The sequence below is a fragment of the Vicia villosa genome, linkage group LG2, assembly GCF_029867415.1.
Source record: "Vicia villosa cultivar HV-30 ecotype Madison, WI linkage group LG2, Vvil1.0, whole genome shotgun sequence".
In the NCBI taxonomy this organism is placed as follows: Eukaryota; Viridiplantae; Streptophyta; class Magnoliopsida; order Fabales; family Fabaceae; genus Vicia; species Vicia villosa.
This window is the reverse complement of record NC_081181.1, coordinates 9,092,092-9,117,510: the sequence shown is the minus strand read 5'-3', so window position 1 is coordinate 9,117,510 and position 25,419 is coordinate 9,092,092. Positions and strand designations below refer to the sequence as shown.

General features: G+C 31.5%; 2 protein-coding genes across 2 annotated transcripts; both read right to left on the bottom strand.

The window, feature by feature from the left end:
* Window positions 1-275: 275 nt before the first annotated feature.
* LOC131645832 (3-ketoacyl-CoA synthase 19-like) lies at window positions 276-2,104 on the bottom strand. Its single transcript, XM_058916032.1, has one exon. It carries the CDS (start codon window positions 1,977-1,979, stop codon window positions 525-527), a length of 1,455 nt encoding a protein of 484 aa, XP_058772015.1. The 5' UTR covers window positions 1,980-2,104; the 3' UTR covers window positions 276-524.
* Window positions 2,105-19,638: 17,534 nt separating this feature from the next.
* On the bottom strand, window positions 19,639-22,774 carry LOC131648523 (uncharacterized). Its single transcript, XM_058918274.1, has 3 exons — window positions 21,910-22,774; window positions 20,495-21,793; window positions 19,639-20,354 (listed from the first exon to the last, which is right to left on the bottom strand). The coding sequence occupies exons 1-3, from the start codon at window positions 22,772-22,774 to the stop codon at window positions 19,639-19,641; spliced, it is 2,880 nt and encodes a 959-aa protein (XP_058774257.1).
* Window positions 22,775-25,419: the final 2,645 nt, after the last annotated feature.

Genomic DNA, 25,419 nt, shown 5'->3' with positions numbered 1-25,419 from the left:
ATGAGTTTACAAAAGATCCTTTGTATTTCCTCTCATAATTATATTTGGTTTGTAATTTCCTTTCGGCGGTTTTTTGGCTTTTGTATCCGCCTTCCGTGTAAACAGGTTTGAGAACCCTTAGTTCTCCTATTAATTCCATCTTGCTTACACAAAAAAAAAACTGTGCAGAGATAAAAGAAGTATATGCATACGGTGTAAAAGTATTTGATGTAGAAAAATGGTGTATAGATAGCATTGCTCTATTTATATTACACAAATTTATGACATGAACTTTATTTCATTAATCAATAGCACAATACACATGGTTCTAACTAAATAAAACACAACTATAATAATAATATCTTTAAACATGAAGTAGAACATCACACATGATGTTAACCAATTAAGACAGTACTATAATAAAATCCTTAAACATGAACTAGAACATCAAACATGGTGTTAACCAATTAAGACAATACTATAATAATATCCTTAAACATTAACTAGAACAATTATTAATCTTTCTGGATAATCATCATCATCTTCTAATCAACCTTCAATCTGCTATGATCATACCTCACAAATCCAAGATAATCATCATGAATCCAATCATACTTCTCCTTAAATGGATTATTCAGTGATGGTGGAGGATAACTTTCAATAGAATCTGTCCAAACATTTGTATCAGATAAATCTCTCATCACTTCCCAAACACAATTGTTACACTTAAAACCAGCTCCAAGACTAATCATCAAAATTCTATCACCTTTTTTCAGTCTCTTTTTTGCTTCCATGTACCCTAAAACATACCATAATCCACCAGCAGAAGTATTACCCCAACGATGAAGTGCCATTCTAGCTGGTTCAAGATCATAATCATTCAATCTTAAACCCTTGCCAATTCCATCAACCACTGCTTTACCACCAGGATGAACACAAAAATGTTGTATCCCAGTTTTTAAATTTATTCCACCTCCTAACACATTAAATACCGGTTTTTTATCCATTTTACTGCTGCGGCTAAAAAATACCGAACAAATATTTTCCAACCGAATTTTAATACCGTTGCGTAGAGAAACTGCGGAAAACCGTACCAGTTCCCAAAGTGGAAGAATCTTTGGAACCATAGTCTGCAAATTTACTGTCAATGCTTTTGCTGCAGATTTGACAAGACTTTTGGTTAGTCGAAAACCTGCAAAACCTTCTTCATCTTCCACTTGTATGCAACAACCGTAAGCTTCGTCGTCAGCGCCAAACTGTGTTCTTTCAATGTGTTTCAGTTTCAAGATAGCTTTGTTTTTCAGCTCCGTTTTGTTTGTGAATAGCATAGAACAACCACCTGAACGAAAAAGACAGTTAGATAACATCATTTCTTTGTGTTTTCCACAGTACCAATGAGAACCAAGAACTTCTGTGCTAACAACAATTCCTAAGGAGTTTTCATGCGTTTTGAAAAGCTGTTGCACAAGATCAATAGCCACCACACTTGCACTACACCCCATTCCTGCAAGATTGAAAACTTTTACATCTTCTCTCATTTTGTATCTGTTTATTATTCTTGATGTGAGCGAAGGTATTGGTGAAAACAACGCGACATTAACAACAAGAATATCGATCTCCGAAGGAGAGAAACATGTTTTTTTGAAAAGGTTGTCGAGTGTATCGAACATGATTTCATCTATTTCTTCGTACGTGTCTTTGAGAGTTGGACATGTTTCTCTTCCTTCAAGAACGATTTTCGGACAGTAAGTGTTTTCACCGATTCCGGAACTAACCATGGTTTTTAAGAGAAACCTGAATTCCTCTAAACCAAGGTTTTTGTTTCTGAGGACTATTCTTACACATGTATCTGTGTTGAGTCTTGTTTCTTCCTTTGGTTTGAAACACTCATAGGCTAACATGTAACATGATTGGTTTCTGCGTTTGAGAATCAACTTAGAAAGTTGTGAAATGGAATAGAGTAATGAAAAAAAGCAAAAGATCTTTAAGAGATATTCCATGACTGGTAAACTATTTTTAGGAGAGAATATTTGTGATTTGTTTGAAAGGCAAGTGTTTCGCTATAGTTGGCTACACACTCATTTTGATGTGCCAGATGCAAATGGATATATTATATATAGCTTTAACAAGGTGATTGGTATTCTTATAAGACAACTATAAGTATGTACTACTGATTATTATTCGATCATTCTAATTAAGAAACATCCCGGTTAAAAATTAGGTTTCTTTAAAAATCAGCATGGACCAGCCGGTTGAATCTGTCGACCAATTTAGGTAACTATTTCATGGAATATAATGGATTTATACAATGTTTTAAAAACCAGACCATACTCTCCCGTCACTACAACACGGAAGGCCTACGAAAGCGCTTATTTTGGACTTTAAAAGCGCTTTAAAGCGCTGTGAAAGCCAGCGCTGGCGTAGGCTACGAAAGCGCTTCTAAAAGCGCTCTGGTAGACCCCCCTATAAGAGCGCTTTTCTGGAAAAAGCGCTCTGGTATCCCCCCCTATTAGAGCGCTTTTTCTGGAGAAAGCGCTCTGATAGCCCCACCTATAAGAGCGCTTTTTCAAAAGCGCTTTCGTAGGTTGCGTTTTTTATTTTATTTTTTATGCTTTTTTTTTATAAACCTATTATTTTTATAATTTCTAAACCTGCATTTATGGCAGCATTCTTTCATGAACCTGTAATTTACCATTGTTATCCCATAAACCTATAATTTACAATCGTAATCCCATTATTTCAGTAATCTCATTATTTCAACAAAGAAGCGATTTCGATTATATACTAAACATGCATTATAATTATACCATTGTAATTAATCCAAAATATATATACACCGATTCACATATTTCTAACATGAAAACAACTAAACCAATTCACATGACATTATAACAATAAGAAAATCATCCCTAAACAACTAAATCAACTAAATCGGTCCTAGTCCTGCAAAGTCTGAACATCTTCAAATGACTGAAAATCTTCACAATCTGCAAAATAAAAATAATATAATCAAAATAAGATTATTATTATATAAAGGCTCTAAAATAAGAAGGTAAAGAGTAGAACGAGTATATATATATTAGTTCAACAAATTTTGTACATAAAGTTTACCTTAAATTTAACACAGCCACGTCATATAGCCCAGAGGGATAAAGCAATATAGATCACTAACAATAATCCTGTCACAGACACCCTCAAGAACAACATTAGCTACATGTTATTGATAGGAACACTATTAGAAACTCAACCAACAGCATGTCAAACAATTACAGAATTTGAGAAGTTGTTACCAAATTGATCAAAAGAGCCCAGTATCCTTGTGAGCTTTCTACTATCTCTTAGCAATATAAGAAGTTTCTCTGCAACAACAATTAATGTAAAGTTCACAAATAAAAGTTGAATATTAATTTCTATGACAAATAATACATGACAACTAGCTACTACTACTTACCCTTCAGCGTTTTCCTTCATCTTTGAGCTATGCTATATCTACACTTATTTTCCTACACTTGTATATTACACCGTATATTTTAACACAGATAGATACTTGTGCACAGAAATTAAGATAGAATAAATTAATAAAAAATGAATTGTATACCTTGTATGTAGAAAATTACGGTGTTGGTGTAAGCTAGGGGTGTATGTTTACTCAATCAATAAATGTTGCAATAATGAGAAGGGGTTGTTGGACTAGAAATTTGAAGGTTTTGTTGGACTTAACCTGCATACTAGAAATTTGAAGTTGTATTGTGTCACAGAATATGAATCAAATAACTGTACCCCGAAGGATCCTGCCACAGAAGACTTCGGGGTACAATACTTGATTCATATTCTGTGGAACATAATCGGCAGGGGCACATTGTGTTCTATCCTTTACCAGTCCATCCACTGTTTGAAGCTCAACCTACAATAGAAAAACGTGATTATTACTAACTACATATAGAAAATCTTGAATCATGTTAATTTCCAGATACATTATATTGAAAAAAAAATTAGAATGTGAAAGCTAAAAGAGTTCAAAAGTTCCCTAGAAATGAATGTTCTCAACACGTTCCACATTGGTACGAGCCCCACAAATATATAAACCTTGGTACGAGCCCCACAAAATGACACAATTAATGGTTGAAATGAAACATCAGGATCTGTTTACTTAGAGGAAAAAGTGATTTGTTTTTATTTCACGTTTTCATTTTTAATTATAAAACGGATGCTAATTTCCAACGATTTGTACAAGAAACACTTGATAAACTTCTTTTTTGTTTTCAAAATTTCCTGTACAAATTTTGTGATACTATTGTTTGATGAAATGCCAAAATTTTGTGATACTCATGGTGCAAGTTTAGCCGTACTATGTTACTATTGTTTGATGAAATGCCAAAATTTTGTGATAAACAGTGGCAAGTCTGTTTTGTATTCAGTAACTTCAGAATTTTATCAACACTACAGCCAAAAAACCATGGATTTTTGAATCATGAAAAGCGGAAGTAAATCAACTTAGAATTTAAAAATACCTACTAAGGATTGTGGCATTTCATCAATTATCAACTCAAATCATTTCTTTCAGGCATTTCATCAAACAAGTTGCAGGCAGAAGTTCAATCTTTGATACCAAATAAAATTTTCACTGAAAATTAAACCTAAAACTCACCGGCGGTGGATAAAACGAGTGACGGAGGAGAAGCCGACGGAGGGACGCCGACGGTGGTTGCCGATGGTGGTGGACAGAAGGGTTTCGCGTGCAGTGAGGGTTTGTGGATGAAGAACAGTGGTGGACGGAAGGGTTCTGCAGAAAACGAAAGAGAGAAATGAGAAACAGTAACGCGTGTTTTGGTTTTTAATATTTAGTAATAAAGGCTACTAAAGCGCTTCTGAAAAGCGCTCTCATAGCCTGGTCTATACCAACGCTTTTGACTAAAAAGCGCTCTCATTAAACCCCCTACAGCAGCGCTTTGAAAAGCGCTCTCATACCCCCCCCCCCCCCCCCCCCTTACCAAAGCGCTTTTGAAAAGCGCTGTCATACCCCCCCCCCCCTACCAACGCGCTTTTTAAAAGCGCTCTCATACACCCCCCCCTACCAGAGCGCTTTTCAGAAGCGCTCTCATACCCCCCCTACCAGAGCGCTTTTTTCATCATTTTCCCTTTGTTTATTAATTTTTTTTTATGCGAAACCTACGAGAGCGCTTTTATGTAAAAGCGCTTTAGTAGCTGCGCTTTAGTATCTTAATTTTGGCGTAGTGCGTTAAACCAGTTGAATTGGAAATAGAAGAGTCACTGATTTAGTTTGTTTGATTGTTGGATCGATAAGCTATTGAACAGTGTGAACCAGTTAGAACCGGTCAAAATCGGTAAAATCGGAGAATCGACCGTTTAAATTCTTGTCTTTTTTTCCCGTATACTATTTTTAGATAAATAATTGATTATTTCGTATATAAAAATATTTAGATCAATAATAGATTCTTTCCCGTATACTATTTTTTGGATCAAAAATATTTGATCATAAATATCATTTTTCGTATATAAAAATATTTAAATTAATAATAGTTTTTTTTCGTATACAAACTTCATTTTCGTTTAGGTATCAGTTACAAAAATATTTATATAAATAGTAAATTTCCTATAAAAAAATATTTAGATCAATAGTATATGTTTTCCCGTATACTATTTTTGAATAAAAAATATTTGATTCATAAATACCATTTTTCGTAAATAATAGATTTTGTCCGTATACAAATATTATTTTTGTTTAGGTATCATTTACAAAAATATTTGGATCAATATTAAATTTTCGTATATAAAAATATTTATATCGATAATAGATTTTTTCCTGTATATCATTTTTGAATCATAAATATCATTTCTCATATATAAAAATATTTAGATCATTAATAGATTTTTTCCCGTATACAAACTTCATTTTTGTTTAGTTATCATTTACAAAAATATATGTATCAATAGTAAATTTCGTATATAAAAATATTTAGATCAATAGTAGATATTTTTTTCGTATACCATTTTTGAATAAAAAATATTTGGATCATAAATATCATTTTTCGTAAACAATAGATTTTTTCCGTATACAAATATAATATTGGTTTAGGTATCATTTACAAAAATATTTAGATCAATATTAAATTTTCGTATATAAAAATATTTAGATCAATAATAGATTTTTTGGCTTATGCCGTTTTAGAATAAAAAATATTTAGATCATAAATAACATGTTTCATATATAAAAATATTTAATCAATAATTGATTTTTTCCCGTATACTTACTTCATTTTTGTTTTGGTATCTTTTACAAAAATATTTATATCAATAGTAAATTTCGTATATAAAAATATTTAAATCAATTGTAGATTTACGAAAAAATAGTATTTATGATCCAAATATTTTTTATTCAAAAATGGTATACGAGAAAAAATCTACTATTGATCTAAATAATTTTATATATGAAATTTACTATTGATCCAAATATTTTTGTAAATGATAACTAAACAAAAATGAAGTCTGTATAAGGAAAAAAAATCTATTATTGATCTAAATATTTTTATATACGAGAAATGGTATTTATGATCAAATATTTTTTATCCAAAAATGGTATACGGGAAAAAATCTATTATTGATCTAAATATTTTAATATACGAAAATTTAATATTGATCCTAATATTTTTGTAAATGATACTTAAACAAAAATAATATTTGTATACGGAAAAAAATCTATTATTTACAAAAAAACGATATTTATGACCCAAATATTTTTTATTCAAAAATGGTATACGGGAAAAAATCTATTATTGATCTAAATATGTTTATATACAAAACTTACTATTGATCCAAATATTTTTGTAAATGATACCTAAACAAAAATGAAGTCTGTATACGGAAAAAAAATATTATTGATCTAAATATTTTTATATACGAGAAATGGTATTTATGATCAAATATTTTTTATCTAAAAATGGTATACGAGAAAAAATATATTATTAATCTAGAAATTTTTATATACGAAATAATCAATTATTTATCTAAATATTTTTTAAAACATTTTTATTTAAAATAAATGATGTATCCAAATGCGTGTAACCGAACAGAACTCGTGCATATGCACGGGTTTGTTACTAGTTTTTTATGTGATGAATATTTTTAGAACTTGAATTTAAAAAATGAACTTGTGAAATTATGATGTTTTAAAATTTTGCAGGTGTCGTAATTTTTTTTGAGACCGAGTCATTCGGTTTGATCGGTTTAATAATTATATAGTTTTGCTATAGAGATCAGTGTATTTAACCGAGTTAACTAGTTTAATCAGGTTTAGCCACGTGGTTCCACCAATGACCCAGTGGTTTGACCACTGAACCAATGACCAAGTACCTTCACCAGTTTGATGACCAGTCTGGTTTTTAAAACATTGAATTTACATCTTCCTGCAGTGGTACGAATCTTTTGATATGGTGGAGGGGGGATGACCTGCAAAGGTAGCATTCTGACACTCAAGCCAGTAAGAGAGTGAAAAGTGGAGTTTGAATGAAAAATGATTTGAATACTTGTCATTGGCACCTGAATGCGTGTGGCAAGGCGCAAGATATGGACAACCGACAAATTGATCTGTGCGTTTGGGAGAGTGCTCGAGCAAGAGATTACTTGTTCCTTAGGAGAAAATAACCCACCAGTTATGCGGCAAATGCTACCCACATCCTTATTTGGTTTACCTTTTTAAACCTTGTGGACGGCTCGAAACATGTGCCCCTCAAGCCCTTGTCTCTGCTTTGCAAGGTGAAGGTTTGTGACACACGTCTTTACTCGCCAATTGAACACGTGGACATGGAAGTTCTAGAGGAGTTGTTGTCGTGCTTGGGAATGGGTGACACATCTCCCTACACTAGTCAATAATGATGTTTCATCCTCTTAAAGAAGATATGGCGACATACTTGGATGAGAGGAAGGAGAATCGTGATGCAAATGTTTATCGATGTAGAGAGACAATCATCAAAGAGCAAAATAAAGACCAGGGGTGAAATCCAAATTTGATAGGAAAATTAATCAAATATTAACGCTCCAAATTAAAGAGGAATATCAATCTAAGGATAATCGACACATCGCTTATTGACAGAAACACTGGAGTGTCCTAAAAAGAGAAATCATTCCCTAAGCCTATGACATTAGGCTGACGAGATGGTAGCAGGTATCAAAATGTTCTCAAGACAAGGAAGTATTTAATGTTCTTGTTCCTCACTATCTTTCAATAGATTTCGAAGCATTTCAGTCCCATTTTACACTGGACCCCGTCTTAGAGGTTGGTCTCCATCATTTAAGGCTTTCCCTAGCACCTTTAGTGCCCAGCATAGCCTTGGAGGCAACTGTTCTTGAGTGGCCAAAAGGTCCAATTGACTAAGATCTTGTTCATCTCAAAACCACTCTACCCGATCCAAAGTATAAAAATAGTCCACATGCAAAGGGTAATGTAAAATATCTGATTTTCCAATTTCACTATGCTAATCTTAAATCTTGAACTTACTTGGATGTTTGAATGCTAACCTTATAGGTCCATCCTGCACCATCATAAAGAAAATCAGAGCTACCATTCAAGATCGACAGTGATCCAACAGTTATCGACTTGTCGTTGATCTAATTCACATATAACAATAATTATCACTTGAGTATCGGAATAACACTCTATGAAACATTGTATGAAAGGAAGTATAGGATGGCAGAAGTTTGAGTCAAAGTGATTCTAGAACCGGAGATAATTTTTACGAGATTTTGTTCAATCTATCCTTCTAGATACAGATGAAGTTTCAACATTTTCACCAATCAAAAACAACCTAGTCTCATTCTGGATTATTTAATTTATCAAATTGTTAAGGAACATGTAGATACCTCTAGTGAAGGTGTTATCTGAATATGTTTCTTTTTCATTAAAAAGGAGAAAAAAATAAAATACAAATGAGTATAGTAGACTATTTAAAAATTGTACAAAGACAAATATACAACACAAGAATAATAAATAGATTATAGTTACACAAATAAAAAAAATTAGAATAATATATAGCAATAAAAAATGTTAGAATAAAAATATTAGAATTTGTAGTTAGTTATGTAGTTTTTGTATGATAGAAAATTATATATAAACATGAATTGCAGTACATATAAATAGAAATTATAAAATAAATTATGAATAGTATTAAAGATTAAATTTTAAAATAAAAAAATGAATTATTAATCAAAAACATTAAATTCATTCAAGGATTAATAATTTGTTGTAAAATTAGTTGCACAAGCATGATACAATTAATTTTGCAGCAAATTATTAATCTTAAATTAGTTTAATATATTTGATAAAATAAAATATTTTATATTTATTATCAATCTTTTTTATCCTAAATAAATATTTTATATATTTATTAATTATTTATCCTCTACTATTTATAGATATTTTTTATTATTATTTTCAATTTTATGGTTAGTGTATTTTTTATTTTCAATTATATTTTTTTATTATTTTTTAAGCTCGCTTTACTCATTTCCCAATTGCGATATAGATGTTACTTTATTTTATAATATGTTACTTTTTAAATGAAGAGGAAAAAAATAAAAAATAAAATCTATCACCTTTTTTAATTCTTTTTTTGCTTCCATATACCCTAATCACATGATGAATTATCGATTTTTTAAGAGTACATAATTGAATAAGGAAAAAGAAAGGTCCGGTGCATAAATAATGTCAGAGAGAGTAAACTATTTTCCATAGGGCCATAAGTTCAAATAACATTTTCTATTCTTATATTTATGACTATAGTAACTAAGGACGATGGAACCATTGAATGCTTCTACCCTCTTTTCCTAAAGCCAGTTATTGAGGTTTTTATAGTTCACACACTATCCTCTTTATGTGCAACTAGACACAGACCATATGTACGGGTATTTTAAAATGTCATATATAACATTCATTCATTTTGTATAATAATATAAGTTGTAAATAAAAATTAAACACAATTTTATGAATGTAATAAATAATTGTGCGGAATAAAATAACGCAGAAATTGTTGAAAGTAATTTTTTGTGTTGAAGCAGGTTGCTCGACAGAGACAAGGGAGTGTCGAAAAGATTTGTTTGTGTGTGAATAGTTTGTTATACACGGATTTGTTTTAGATCTAGATAGATTTAATTTAGATTTAATATAGATTTGATTTGATTTAGTTCCAAAATAGGTATTTTGGGCTTTTATAGTTTTGAGTTCTAGCTTAGAGAGAAAGCTAACCTAAATCTATAAATAGGGAGTAACCCTCACTATTTTGTAATCAAGTCAAAAGGTTGTATTCATAGAATTTGTAATTGCAAATGTATAATAGAGTTTTCCACAGTTTGTGAGCAGAGAGTTACTCTGCAGAAACTCTAATCTCTTTTCTTCTTTAAATTTCTTTTCTTTTTCAATCGCTATTGTGTGAGTGATAACAATCTTGTTCATCAAGATTGATAGAAATTCATCATAGATATTGGTGGATTTCCAACATAAATAAGAATAAAAAGGTTTTAAATATGATAAAAGAAATTATATAGTTTTATATAAATAATCTACTAATTAATTCTGAACATTTTTTATAAATAATTAAAGGAAATTGTCGACGCTAAAATTTTGAGAGAAAGTTTTCATCTGAAGGAGTCAATGATAATTGTGGAATAAAAATTTTCTCACCAATATTGTTATTAGATATAATTTCTCCTTCAAGCACGTACCTTCTCATTTTTGAAATTATCAATGTGTGTCATTGCACAATCCTATAGAGGGGTCTATGTTTCTCAACATCATATGGTCGAAACTCCAACTTTCAATCTTAATTTATATTTATGATTTGGAAGGCCAGAAGAAACAATGGTGTTTAGAAATTCATTAGTGTGAACATCACATGTCAACATCTGATCTGGCATTGCATGGAGAGTCATAACTCAAATAAGTTTTTTCTTCTACTGGTATTAGATTAATCATGTAGTCATTATGGCATCCACAATTGCATTCTTACGAGCTAATATGGCTCTATTCTAGAAAAATGATGGATCACTCATCTTATACATTAAATCTGGATACGTGCTTTAAATAATAGCTGAAAGTGAATCAGTAAAGCTAGTAAATGAACAAATCTTTTATATATATATATATATATATATATATATATATATATATATATATATATATATATATATATATATATATATATATATATATATATATATATATATATATATATATAAAAGTAAAAGCATTTTATAATGAGAGATGAGTGGAATAAATATTAATCATTGAATTCAGCAAGAGAGAAAATGTTAATATATTAATGTGGCTATTAATTTCTCTCTCTTGATAAATCTAATGATTGGTATTTATTCCTCTCATCTGTCATTTAAAAATACTCTCACTTGATATGCTTATATATATATATATATATATATATATATATATATATATATATATATATATATATATATATCATGGATTTCATTGAATATTAAAGTAGATATACATAAAAGATGATTGAGTGTTTTGATAGATTACATATATCATGGATTTATTGTCTATTTGTCTTTGCAGCTGAATATTTTGATGTGCAGGAGATATAATTGCATATTTTATGCTTGTATTTTTTTTTTAATAATTAATGGTATTAATCACAAAAGGCCTACACACGACATAACTACCTCTTTAAACATGAGAGAGGTAAAATATTTAAAAAATGAAATAATATATTGATATCAATTTGGCATATAAGACTATGTACAATGGTTTATGGATTCAATATCCTAATTTTTCACTTTTTACCGTCCACATCATCTTCTCTCTCTTCCACCTAATAATTCAACACTTATTCAATTTTTACTCACTACAATGATTTTTGTTTAATAAAATTCAACACCCTACGCCACCACTTTTATTTCATATTCATATTTTCTTTTATGTTTTTGTTTTTGTGATTATATATTATTAACAATTATCAATTGAAATTAAATTAAAATAATTAAGAGTTAAATAATTTTTTTCTAATTTAATAACTTATTTGAATTTTATTTTTCTAATTTTTTATTTTAGTAGAATTTTGGGTGTTAAAAGGTTATTATTGAGATCTATTTTACTAAAAAGATTGTTAATGCTACAAACAAGATTTTACTTGAGGCTAAATAGAAAAATTAGAGAGAAAAATCTCAATTTTTTTCCGTGTCCTAATCTAATAAATCAAGTCTCTATTTATAGAGGGAAAAAATAATAAATTTTGATGAAAATAAAAATAGATAAAAATTGACTTAAAATAAAATAATTAATTTCAAATAATTAAAGTGAGATAAAAATCTAAACAATTACAACAACCAATAAGATTTTACAAAGTATTATAGTGGTCCTCACTTCCTTCTCATTCAACATGTTAGAATGTTTTCAACACAAATTAATCCATATCATTTTCAACACTTCGTTCAACACTTCATTGCAACTAATCAACTATTGAATAATTTTTTCTACATCTCCATTGTACATAGTCTAACATAATATCAAATTAATCCATATCATGTGTTTTCAAGGTAGAATGAAATATTTCAAATGCATTAATATTATATCTTCATATTTTATTCATAATTAATAAAATTTATTACTCCCTCCGTTCCTTTTTAAGTGTCGTTTTAGCAAAAAGCTCTTCAACCAAGATAGTGGATTATTAGAGCTATTTTTCCTATTATACCCTTATTTATTTTTCTCTTTCTAAATAAATTCAATCATTCACTCTCTTTTTCCAATAACTAATTAAAAAATTTGAGGTGGAGTTATTGAGAAAACAAGGGTATAAATGACAAATTATAACATTAAATTATAAAACGACGTTTAAATAAGAACAAAAAAATCTTCTAAAACGACACTTAAAAAAGAACGGAGGGAGTATTTACTTAAAAAATAGACAATTAAGATTGTTTGATGGGTGATATATGAGAGAGAATAATTAAAATTTGAGAATTATACCATATCATCCAGAAAAAAATTTCTTGTGCACATGACTCAAAAAAAAAAAATATAAGGTATATGGTATGCACACCTTAATTCTATTAAATCAATAGATAGTAGAATGTTATTATAATTAAATTGAATAAATAATTTTTAAATTGAATCATTAAATTTAAAAATCACAAATAAGATTCTATTAAATAGAAATGAAGGAAAAAGTTTTTAACACATGCACATTTTGTTCAAAGGAGAAGAAGTATGATTTTTTTATAGAAGGAAAAAAAGATTTTAATTTTTTTACTTTTTATAATTTTCGTAATTACATTTTAGGTCTAACATCTTGGTAAACAGGTAAATTTTATTGTGTTATTATTAATAAGTGTTTTAATGTAAATATTTTTGAAGAATATATTTATATATATTTATATTATTTGTGTTTTTCATATAAAAAATAGAAACAATTTAATGAATTTCATTTTATGAAAAGTAATAATATATATTTTTAACACAATAAAAAACAAAGTGTAAAAATAAAGTTTAAAATCTTAAATTAAAAAGATATATAAACATAAAGGTGATGGAAAAAGGTAAGACACAACAAGGGGGTTGAATTGTGTCCCTTTTAAAATTTATCTAAGTATTTAAAAAATGGCTTTGAAGAGATGAAAATGATTAGTAATAACTTTAGAGGTTTAAGTAATTAATGTTAATGTGTGTGATAAAATATACTTGTGAATAATATAAGAAAAAGATTATAAAGAAAGAACACAAGAAAACTTATCCTAGTTTACCAACTTGGTTAGTCCAGTCCCCACACCCTGTGAGATTATCCTTTATTGAATCTTCTTACAATAATTTTTTCTTCTATGTATTCTTAGCCTCGTCAGGCTTACACTTCTGAATGGTATAGCTTACAGATAGCTTACAAAATGATTGGTTTGTATATCTATGATATACTTTGTGATCTTAGGATGTTTACAATGAATTCCTAAATACTCTCCATATGGTAGTGAGTACTTCTAATTGAGAATGTGTATGATAACTCTAATAATTATTTGTTCACTATATGGTAGTGAAAATTAAAGATAATATGTAGAGTGTATGATAACTTTTTGATTGAGAACTTTGGCTTTCTTTGTATGCTTGTAGGAATTTTCGATACTTGAGGATATAGCATATGTCTTCTATTTATAGAGCAAGGCCAAGTGTGAAGGAGAAGTGTCGAGAGTTACTTTGAGTAATGCTGGGAGCTTTGTCTTTATTAGATGTAAGACTTGGTCTTGGTTCTGAGTAATGCTGACAACTTTAAATTCTGACATTTGACTCTTTCCACAAAGACTAATTCTTGGCAAAGAAATTTTGAAGGAGTAACTCTGGGACAGTAATTCTGAGAGAGTAACTCTGGGACCATAATTCTGGGAGAGTAACTCTAGGGCGTTAATTTTGGAGAGTAACTCTAGGACGTTCAATTCTAGAGAGTAACTCTGGGACGTTAATTCTGGAAAATAACTCTGGGACGTTTAATTATGGAGAGTAATTTTGGGACAATATTTCTGGAAGAGTAACTTTGGGATAGTAATTCTGAAAGAGTAACTCTGGGACAGAAAAATCTGAGGCACTAATTCTGGGAGATTAACTCTTGTTTCTTCTTAGTTTAATTCTGAGAGTTACTATAGAAATTCTGAGAATTGCTTATATACGAAAGCTTTGTTATTTGTTAGTACAGTCTTGAATCATCACATTAAATCTTTGTTTGATAGATGCCATGAATTGTTTAGTTGATAAATTGATGAAATTACCTTGGAGTTTCTTTGATAAAATAGTTTGTGATATTCAAAACATTATTAGAATATGTTTCAACAAAAGGAGTATTAATTTAAAAATAAAAATAAAATATTGATTAGAGCATCTCCAACAGTGAATCTATTTTTGGTTTTTTGTGGGACTTATTAAGTCACGTCAGCTTGAAGCAACTCAATTAATTTTTCATTTCAATGGTGCAACTCTGAAGAACTCATATTAGGTCCCACAACTTTACTTTATAAATTAATATTTTATTCATATTAAATTTTATATTATTTAAAATAATAATTTTAATTATTAAAATTAAAATTGATATAAAATAAATAAAATTCAAATTTAACTTATAATTTAAAATGATAATTAAAATTAATCTTAAATACATGACATATAATTAAAAACAATAAAAATAAATAACATCACATAATTAATCAAACTTAAATTTCATCATCTTCATGTCCAAAACGTTTCCAAACATACTCGACTAGATCTCCTTGAAGTTGACGATGAACTTGTTTTTCACGAATACTTGCTCTTCTTTGTAGTCTTGTTGCAAGATTCGGATGAGGACCGCTAAATGTTTCAATTGTTGAGTTGTTGTTATCCACATTATCATAAGAGTAATCAAAATTACCTCCATATGTATGTCGTTTGTCTTCCACAATCATATTGTGCAATATGATGCAGGCATATATGGTATGCTTGAGAGTCTCCATGTGCCAGGCACGCGCTGGGACACGTATAATTGCAAATCAAGATTGAAGCACTCCAAATTCCCGCTCCACATCTTTTCTAGCTAATTCTTGATGTTGAGCAAATAATTTTTTCTTTTCTTCCTGTGACATTGAAATGGTCTTGACAAATGTAGCCCACTCAGTATATATACCATCTGCTAAATAATACCCCATATTATATGATATCTCATTGATTGTATATTGCACATTGGGAGCATGTCCTTCCAAAATATCGTTAAACACGTTGGAATGGTTTAACACATTAATGTCATTGTTTGGAATACTCATCATGATTTTCAAGGGCATCTATAATTCGAAGAAATACATGCCTATGCATTTTGAACCTTCTTCGCAATTGAACATCTGTGTATACTGGATTTTCTGAGAAGTAGTCATTGAATAATCGATTGTGCCCTTCTTCACGGCCTTGATCTACCGTTGTCCTTCTCTTTGGCCGAGAGGAACTTCCAGATACTAGTTATAATTGACATCGACTTTTACCCAAAAACTCTCAGCCTTTTGATCAACTCCCACAATTGGATCCTTTGAAACAATGAGCCATGATTGGATAAGAAGTATATCCTCATCCCTTGTAAATTGCTCTCAAGATTTTTTTTAACGACAACACTTTTTCTGTTTCAGCACCAACTTGAATAGAAAACAGTGGAAGTTGACAACCAAACATCGGTTCATGAAGAAAAAATTTCATACTATTAGAATTCATTTGAGGGTTAGGAAACATATTTGGATTTTTTGGTGACGAAAAAAATATGGCAGAGTTTGTTGACACCGATGGAATTTGAGAATTTTGAGAATTAGGATTTTGATAATTTTGCATGTAATTGAATATAACTTGTTTATAATGAAAATGATTAGGATCCATTTGATCTAAACAATTTTAAATTGAAGTAAAAAGATGAAAATTTGGATGAAATTTGGATTAAATTTTGAGAGAGAAACTTGAAATTTAAGAGAAAATGAAAGTGAAAGAAAATTGGTGTTGATAAATTTTTTCCAAAAAAACTATATTTATAATTGAAAAAATAAGTTAATAAAAAGAACTAGCCTTAACGGCTAGTTTGAATTTTTTTAATATAAAATTTGTTGTCACCTGAAACGTTGCATGTGACGAACCTTCCATTAGAGGTGGTCTTAGTACTCTATAAAGTGAACCTATAGAAATTATAGCTATACTATAAAGATATGGAACATATACCTATAGAAACTAAACATATAGAACCTATATCTTTTTGCACTAATAAAAAATGTGGTTCAATGAGATAATGAAAAAAAGTCATTCTCATAATTAAAATCTATAAGCCATATGACATATAGTTGTGTATGTAATGATTTCATATAAAAAATAAAAATAATTTAATAACTTTCATTTTTTGAAAATAATAATATATATTTTTAACACAATAAACAAATAAGAAAAACTAAAAATCAAGTATTAATAAGAAATGTTCATACACAATCAACATTCATGTTTAATGACTTACATTTTTTGGGTTAAATTCCATAGGGCATGTTCTTGTCATCATCATGTGAGCTTTTACACTTTGATGTTTATGACCTTAGCCACCACTGTTTTCTCCAACTGTAAGCATGAAACCATTTAAGTCTGATTGAATAAAAATTACAACTAAGCCATGCATTGAGGATTGAATTGAAAATTATATATTATGCTATTATTTCTCACAAAAGTGAGCAACCAATATACCTAGAGAGAGGTGATTAAGTTTCTATTCTCTACCAATTGTACAAAACAAACAACCATGTGGTTGCAATTTTAAGAAGTTATAATGTGAGAAGTTAACATGATCAAAGAATTATTGCACATGAAACATGAAATTTCGGGTAGACATAGTTGCTCCCAACTATTTTGATAATTGATTTCTAGATATGGTATAAACTACGGGAGGAAAGCAATGTATATGAGTAAGAAGTGTAGGAAGACTATGTGCTTACAAATGGCGTGTATATTTTGGTTAAATATATTTTGGTTAAAATATATTTTGTGCAGTTCGAAAAATATATTTAATTTTTTTAATTGATACTCACGAAAAAATTTTAAAAAAGGGTGTCTGTGCACCCTCCTATTTTTTTTATAAAACAAAATAGGAGGCGCAATATAGAATGACCAAACATAATTGTTGAGATAATATTTTTAAAATATGAGTTACTTATGTATTTTTTTTTAAAAATTGATTATTATAAAAAAATCTTCAATACCCATTCTCAAAATTTTTAATACCTTTTATTAATTTTATTTTTCAAATTTTTTATACCTTTTATTTCATTAGAAAATTAAGATGAAAATTTAAAAATAACACAATTCACATTAAAACATTAATTAATATAATAATATTAAATAATTAACCATTAAATATAATGATTAATTTTATAAAAAAAATTTAGACAAAAACTACTATTATTTTAAGAAAATAATTAAATTTGCAGCAAAAGCCGCAGGAAAATTTCCTGCGGAATTACCTGCGGATTTTGTATAATAATTTGGTTTTATTAAAATAGATATCCGCAGCAAAATTCGCAGGAAAATTTCTTGCGTATTTACCTGCGGATATTGCATTATAGTTTCGTTTTATGTTTGAAATATATAAACCGCAGCAAAATCCGCAGGTATTCATGCGAAATTTTCTACTAATTCTTGATCCGCAGGAACATTTATTTTATTTAAGAATGTCTCAGAAAAATCCGCAGGTAAACCTGCAGAATATTTTCCGCATGTAATACGTGTATTTCTAATAGTGATTTTCAACTTGATATCTAGTGACGGAAGAATATAATTAGTGACGAATTTATTCTGTACCCATTTGTGACGGAATAGAAATTCCCTCACTATATTTTGTGACTCCGATATTCACTACAAATTTGTGCACATTCCTAAATCCGTTACTAAATTAATTTGTGACAGAATTTTATGAATTTGTGACAGTAATCTACCCTCTTTAAATTTGATTTTCTTAGTAGTAGTGTTAACAATTGCGGATCGTGGAAATCAGCATTTTACATTGCAGAGTTAGTGCCACTACAGCAGCTATTTCACAATGAATTTGTACCAAATAGCATAGAGGATTGCTATTCTTACACCATTTATTACACCAAATACTTACACCAAAACACTGTTCACCGTATTTGGTTAATGCAGTGTAAAAACTTGGTTAATGCAGTACTGAAGTTGGTTAATGCAACATTCAGGTATTAAAAATAATTTTTAGCAGTCACCAAACTTGGTTAATACAATGTAAAAACATGGTTAATGCAGTAATAAAGTTGGTTAATGCAACATTCAGATATTAAAAATAATTTTTAGCAGTCATCAAACTTGGTTAATGCAGTGTAAAAATTTGGTTAATCCAGTAATGAAGTTGGTTAATGCACGTTCAGGTATTAAAAATAAATATTCGTACATGAATAGTATTCGTCCGTACATGAATAGTATTCGTCCGTACATGAACAGTGTCTTCCGTACATGAACAGTGTCGTCCGTACATACGGTGTAGGTGTAAGAATTGGTGTAAAAATAACATTTTTGAATAGCATAATATGGAACACTAGCGGTTTATCCTAATTCTACTATACAATAGTGCCGTTATAGCTGGCAACTTCACACCACTTCATAATTCACTTAGATTAATTAAAATTGAAAATCAAAGTTCCATACTTCTAATTACTTTTTTACTTATGGCTAAATACCTTTTAAATTTTCAAAAACATTATAAAGAATCATGTCCCAAAAATTAGTTTGTAATGTATCACATCATTGACTAAGACAATGCTTTATCAAATTTGTATTAATTAATTGGTTAAGAGCCATGCATCTGACATGATTATCAACTAACTGAATCCTTATAATGTTTCTTAAATCATACCTACTTCTACCATATATGAATCACTTACTTCCTTTCACACAACACAAAAATGATACTTCATAATAATTTAAAAGTTCTTTTGATTAAAAGTTAAGCAAAATGTTTTTTTTAATAAGCAATTGATTGATTAAAAAGCTCGCACTAGGGGTGTAACCCTTACAAGAAAACACTAAAAAATGTTTGAGCAGGATAAAAGAAGTTTAAACCATTCATAATAAATAGATCTAAATTTAATATATCCATAAGACAATCATTTCCAAGAGAGGAAGATGATATTAGAACAAACCACATCAAAGCAAAAAACCTTCCCCTTAAAGATTACGGCATTCCTCATAAGCCATATGCACCAAATGATGGCTATCCAAACAAAATTGATATTCACCCTATGATTAGCCTTCTTCACTTTTTCTTGAATTGCACCAAAATCCATGAACTCCTCTCCATTAAGCTCCACCATAATACCCAACCAACCATATATGTGTTTCCAAATCTCTTTCACCACTTGACAATTAAAAAAGAGATGAGAAAAATTCTCCGGATGGTTGCCACAAAAAACGCAATCCGTATTTGTGAAGGTATTGACTCCCCTTTTCATCAACTGATCTTTAGAAGGTAGTCTTTCAATGAAAAATCTCCAAGCAAAAACTTTCAGCTTAGGGGGAATTTTAAGCTCCCACATCACCTTCAACAAATTAAACAAGTAAGGTGCCCAAGCAAAGGATTTTGAAACACTAACAATATTTGAAATGCTAGCAACCGAAAACTCCTTTTCCAGGTTTATGCACCACAAGAAGGTACCGTTCTCCAATTTGCTCGGAGTGAAGCTATCCAACTTGGCACAAAACTGATTCCAGCAAGGCCTAGCTGTCGTAACAGCAACAACCGCTGTACCATGGGTTGTACTGCTGCCAAACAAAGCCTCCAAATTCCATTTGTGAGTACCATTGGTCCAAACCAAGACATCCGCTACCGTACATTTTTTTATGGTTGACATATCAAACAATACCGAATAAAGCTCGCGAAGAGATTGATCACCCAACCACAAACTATGCCCAAAAATATATATTTTCCATTTTTGCAACAACACATATAACACCCGGTAAAACCGCTATCAACGAGGTCATCTATCACATTATTTTTGTTAATATCCCTCCACCAAATAGAATCATCACTTCTACTCATTTCTCCACTAGGTACTTGAACCTTTAGTTTAGGACAATGATACCTCAACAAAAGAAATCTACTCCAAATGGCATTATCCTTCCTCAAAATTCTCCACTTCCATTTTAAAAGGAGAGCTTTGTTCACCTCCCCTACATCTCGCACTCCTAGCCCGCCCTTCTCTTTTGATCTACAAACGTTCTTCCACTTCACCCAATGAATACTCTTTTTATCAAGTTTCTCACTCCATAAAAAATCGCTTTGAAGCCTTCTTATCTCTTTTATGACCTTTCCCGGAGCTTTGAAAAAGGATAGTGTAAAGGTTGGAATTGCATTTAGAACCAAATTAATAAGAGGAACTCTACCTCCCATAGATATGTTGCTTCCCTTCCAAGATGAAAGACGCCCCTTTATTTTGTTTATCACTTCCAACCATACTTTCTTCTTTCTAAGACTCTCCCCCACCATGATTCCTAAGAATTTGAAAGGAATTCCGCCTTTCTTGCAAGAAAGAAACGTCGTTGTGGCGTTAATGAACCAATCACCAACGTTAACACCAAGGATATTACTTTTAGCAAAGTTGGTTTTCAAACCGGAAACTAACTCAAAGCCTCTCAACAAAACTTTCATATTCCAAAGATTATCACACGAATCTTCTCCAAGAATTATAGTGTCGTCCGCAAATTGCAATATGTCCACATAATCCTCTTCCCCATAATTGAAAGGTTTTAAATCCCCCATCTCTATCGATTTTCTCACAAGAGCTTTTAAACCTTTCATAGCAAGAACAAAGAGGAACGGGGACAAAGGATCTCCTTGTCTCAAACCTTTATGAACCTTAAATTCCTTCGTTGCGCTCCCGTTGACCAAAACGGACATGTGACTCATAAAAATACAAGTATCCATCCATCTCATCCACATATCACCAAAACCCATTCTCATCATCATGTCTCTAAGATATTTCCAAGAAACTGAGTCATAAGCCTTTTCGATGTCCACATTTAGTAAGATACAACTTCTTTTCTTCCTTCTCGACCAATCAATTAACTCATTAACCAATAAAACACTATCCATCATGTTTCTACCCGAAACAAAAGCGGTTTGATTGTTAGAGACCAAAGTACCAATTACCTCTTTCAATCTAGCCGCCAAAATCTTCGAAATGATTCTGTAGATACTTCCCACCAAACAAATGGGAAGATACTCTCCTAAATTTTGCGTATTGTTGATTTTTGGAATCAAAGCTAAGAAAGAGGAAGTGATAGATTTCACAAGCGAGACTTTTCCATGAAAATCATTGCATAACCTCAAGACATCCTCTCTAATCACCAAAACCTTTTATAAAATTCTAAGGAATAACCATCCGGTCCCGCGCTTTTGTTTCCATCGCACGACCAAATTGCATCTTTAACTTCCAACTCCGTGAACAATCTTTCTATATTCAAACTCTCCCAACCACTAAGCGCCTTTAAAGACAAACCACTAAGATTCGGCCTCCCCTCCGCCTCCTCATTGAAGAAAGATTTGAAATGATTGAAAATAAATCCTTTAACTTCACTAACTTTTTTCAATATCCCCCCTCTAGAATCAAGAGCACACAAAGAATTCCTCCTTCTTCTATCTTTTAGAGAATTGTGGAAATAACAAGTGTTACAATCACCTTCGGTTAATAATAATTGCCTCAATTTTTGACGAAGAAAGCCTTCTTTTTTGCAAAGGTTGTCCCAAAAATCGATTGCCACTATAGATCTTTCTACCACCACCTCCTCCGAAACATTACCTGCAAAATGAGCAAACTTGTTATCTAAAAAGTGCATCTCTTTACCCGCCTCTTCAATGTTGAGATTTATCCACCCATACACCTCCTTATTCCACTTGACAATTTGGCTTTTTAGAGCTTTCAATTTCTCAACCAAACAAAAATCTCCTCTTCCCATCACCACAATCTTCTTCCATTCCACCTCTACAAAATGAATGAAATTATCATGATTAAACCAGAGATTGTTAAACCTAAAAGATTTAGGCCCCCAATTTCTTTTATTATCTTTCATCCATATTGGAGCATGATCCGAAACATCCCTTTCACCTATTGTTTGGCCTTCTACCTTCCAATCATCAATGAACTTATCCAAAAGAAGAAATCTATCCAATCTACTCATAGCACTACCACATATATTTCTCCAAGTGAACTTTCCTCCTATTGTGGGAGGATCCACCAACTCCATCTACTCTATAAACTCTTTGAAATCTTCTATCTCCTTTCTATAATTCTTCTTTGAAATACCAACTCTTTCGTTCAAAGAAGTTATCAAATTAAAGTCTCCTCTTATACACCAAGAACCGGCACTACTCCTCCTTTTTAAATCCAATAGACTCCTCCACGATCTCAATCTAATTTTATGGTCACAAGCAGCATATATGTTGACAAAATAGATCCTTCTATTATCCTTTTCCACACATATTCCTAAAAAACCATCACCTCTAAAGCTATAGATTAGATTGAAGAAGTCCTTCCTCCACATAATTAACATACCTCCCGAAGCAACTTCGGCGTCCACATGAGACCATTCAACCAAAGCATCGCCCCATAACTCTTTAACAGTTTGATACTGCACTCCCCTAAGTTTTGTTTCCTGAATGAACGCTATGTCCACTTTCCCTCTTTGAATATTGAAGCCTACTCTCTTTCTCTTCACTAATTTGCCCTCTCCTCTAATATTAAGAGAGTAAATAATCATGAAAACTGATTATTAATCCCCTTTGACTCCTTCTCCCCCTTAAAATCGCGTTTCTCCATCTCTTCCAATCTCAAAATAGGATCAAAAGAATTTGAGGTATTTGTAATTCCCAGCTTGTTCATTGAATTCCAAAGCCCCTCGAAAACCTTTCCTTATTATCTCTTGCAAACTGACTGACAGATATTAGATTTTTGGTGATATTAGGAACAAGCAATAAATTCTTCAGTGTGAGTATAATGTGTGGTTTGTGAGGTGAGTGAAATGAAGTAGTGCCAATAGAAGTAATAGGCAGACCTTGGCCATTTCCAAGAATTACTTGATCTGCTCCAGATGAGGGAATACTCTCAAGAAAGCTCTCTGCAGAGTGTGTGACATGATGCGTAGCACCTGAGTCAGGATGCCATGGAGAAGCACTAGATGGAGTGGCACCTGCATTAGAGCCAGTAACATATGCCTGTGCTTGTTTATCTGGCCTAACAGTAGCAGCTGGAGCACGCCACTGAACAAATTGAGGAGGATACCACTGACTAGCAGCCGGTTGTTGTTGAGCAGGTGCACTTTGATACCAAGGAGAAGGTGCACGCCATTGACCTCCAGAAGCAGGCTGAACAGCAAGTCTATAGTAGCACACTTTCGCATCATGACCAGTCTTGGCACATATCTGACATTGCACGCGATTACGTCCACCATTGCGACCACCTCCTCTGTTCTGAGCAAACCGACCACCACGACCACCACGAGAATACTCCGACGGTGGTGCTGACTCCTGTGTGGGAGCATCAGACGCAGTAGAAACAGTAGAATTAACAGTAGGAGTGGAGGTACCTTGAGTGAGATTCACAGAGAGAGAATCCTGAGAGACATTACGAGGAGTACGATCAAGGCGAGCTTCATGAGAGAGAAGCATCGTTTCTGCAACTACTAGGGCACACGGTTCATCACGATATTGGATGATTGACGCTAGGGCTTGATATTCCGGTGGAAGACCTTCAACAATCGTCTCAAGTTGATCGCGATGAGAAACCGGATCTCCGATTGACTCCAGAATGTCACATCACCTTCAACAAATTAAACAAGTAAGGTGCCCAAGCAAAGGATTTTGAAACACTAACAATATTTGAAATGCTAGCAACCGAAAACTCCTTTTCCAGGTTTATGCACCACAAGAAGGTACCGTTCTCCAATTTGCTCGGAGTGAAGCTATCCAACTTGGCACAAAACCGATTCCAGCAAGGCCTAGCTGTCGTAACAGCAACAACCGCTGTACCATGGGTTGTACTGCTGCCAAACAAAGCCTCCAAATTCCATTTGTGAGTACCATTGGTCCAAACCAAGACATCCGCTACCGTACATTTTTTTATGGTTGACATATCAAACAATACCGAATAAAGCTCGCGAAGAGATTGATCACCTGTCATACCCCAAAATTTGCCCATACTATTTCTCCTATACAAATTCAAATCAGTACATAAAGCTTCAAGACACACTCTCCTATACAAGGCTCTGAAACTAGGGTTTGACTCATTCAAAGGAAAATCAGTGAATCAATGGCTCCAAGGCATCCTAGATGGCTCAATATATCTCACATTATCTCTATGACAAATGGCAAGTCTCAATTCAAAGGATTGGTCACTCAATTGTTCATAAGTCAACAAGAAGTCACTTTTTTCAAAAGGACACACAAGGAGCATGGGAAATTATTTCAACATGAAACCAAAAACACTGGTTAGAGAACTCTTCAAGGTTTCTAAAAAGTCCTAGAAATTCTCCATACCTTAAAAATTGAGGGAGATATAAATTGCACAAGTTGGTCGAATTCTAAGAAATGCATGAAGTCCTAATGGGCAATTCTCACAATGTTTGATTGGTGGGCCTAATTGTTGGACTCCAAACATGTACATGGGCTAAATAAAAACCTTTAAATTATTTATTTTATATTTTATGACATTTGTTTATATTTATTTGAATTTTATTCATTTAAATATTAAATAAATTAAGTAAAATATGAAATAATTTGATTTAAATTATAAATTGTATTTTTGAACCATATCAAATAATCCAAACATTACATATATGAACAGAACCGTACAAGGCATGATTGGTAGAAGATTGGATTCAAGAAAGCTAATTTT

Bases quoted from the DNA above. Each gene is read 5' to 3' on its own strand.
- LOC131645832 (XM_058916032.1), bottom strand. From the start codon at position 1,979: ATGGAATATCTCTTAAAGATCTTTTGCTTTTTTTCATTACTCTATTCC.
- LOC131648523 (XM_058918274.1), bottom strand. From the start codon at position 22,774: ATGGAGTTGGTGGATCCTCCCACAATAGGAGGAAAGTTCACTTGGAGA. The intron at 21,794-21,909 runs GTTATTCCTTAG...CCTCTTTCTTAG, and splicing joins CAAAAGCGCGGGACCGGATG to CTTTGATTCCAAAAATCAAC. The intron at 20,355-20,494 runs GTTTTACCGGGT...AATGTACGGTAG, and splicing joins AGATGACCTCGTTGATAGCG to CGGATGTCTTGGTTTGGACC.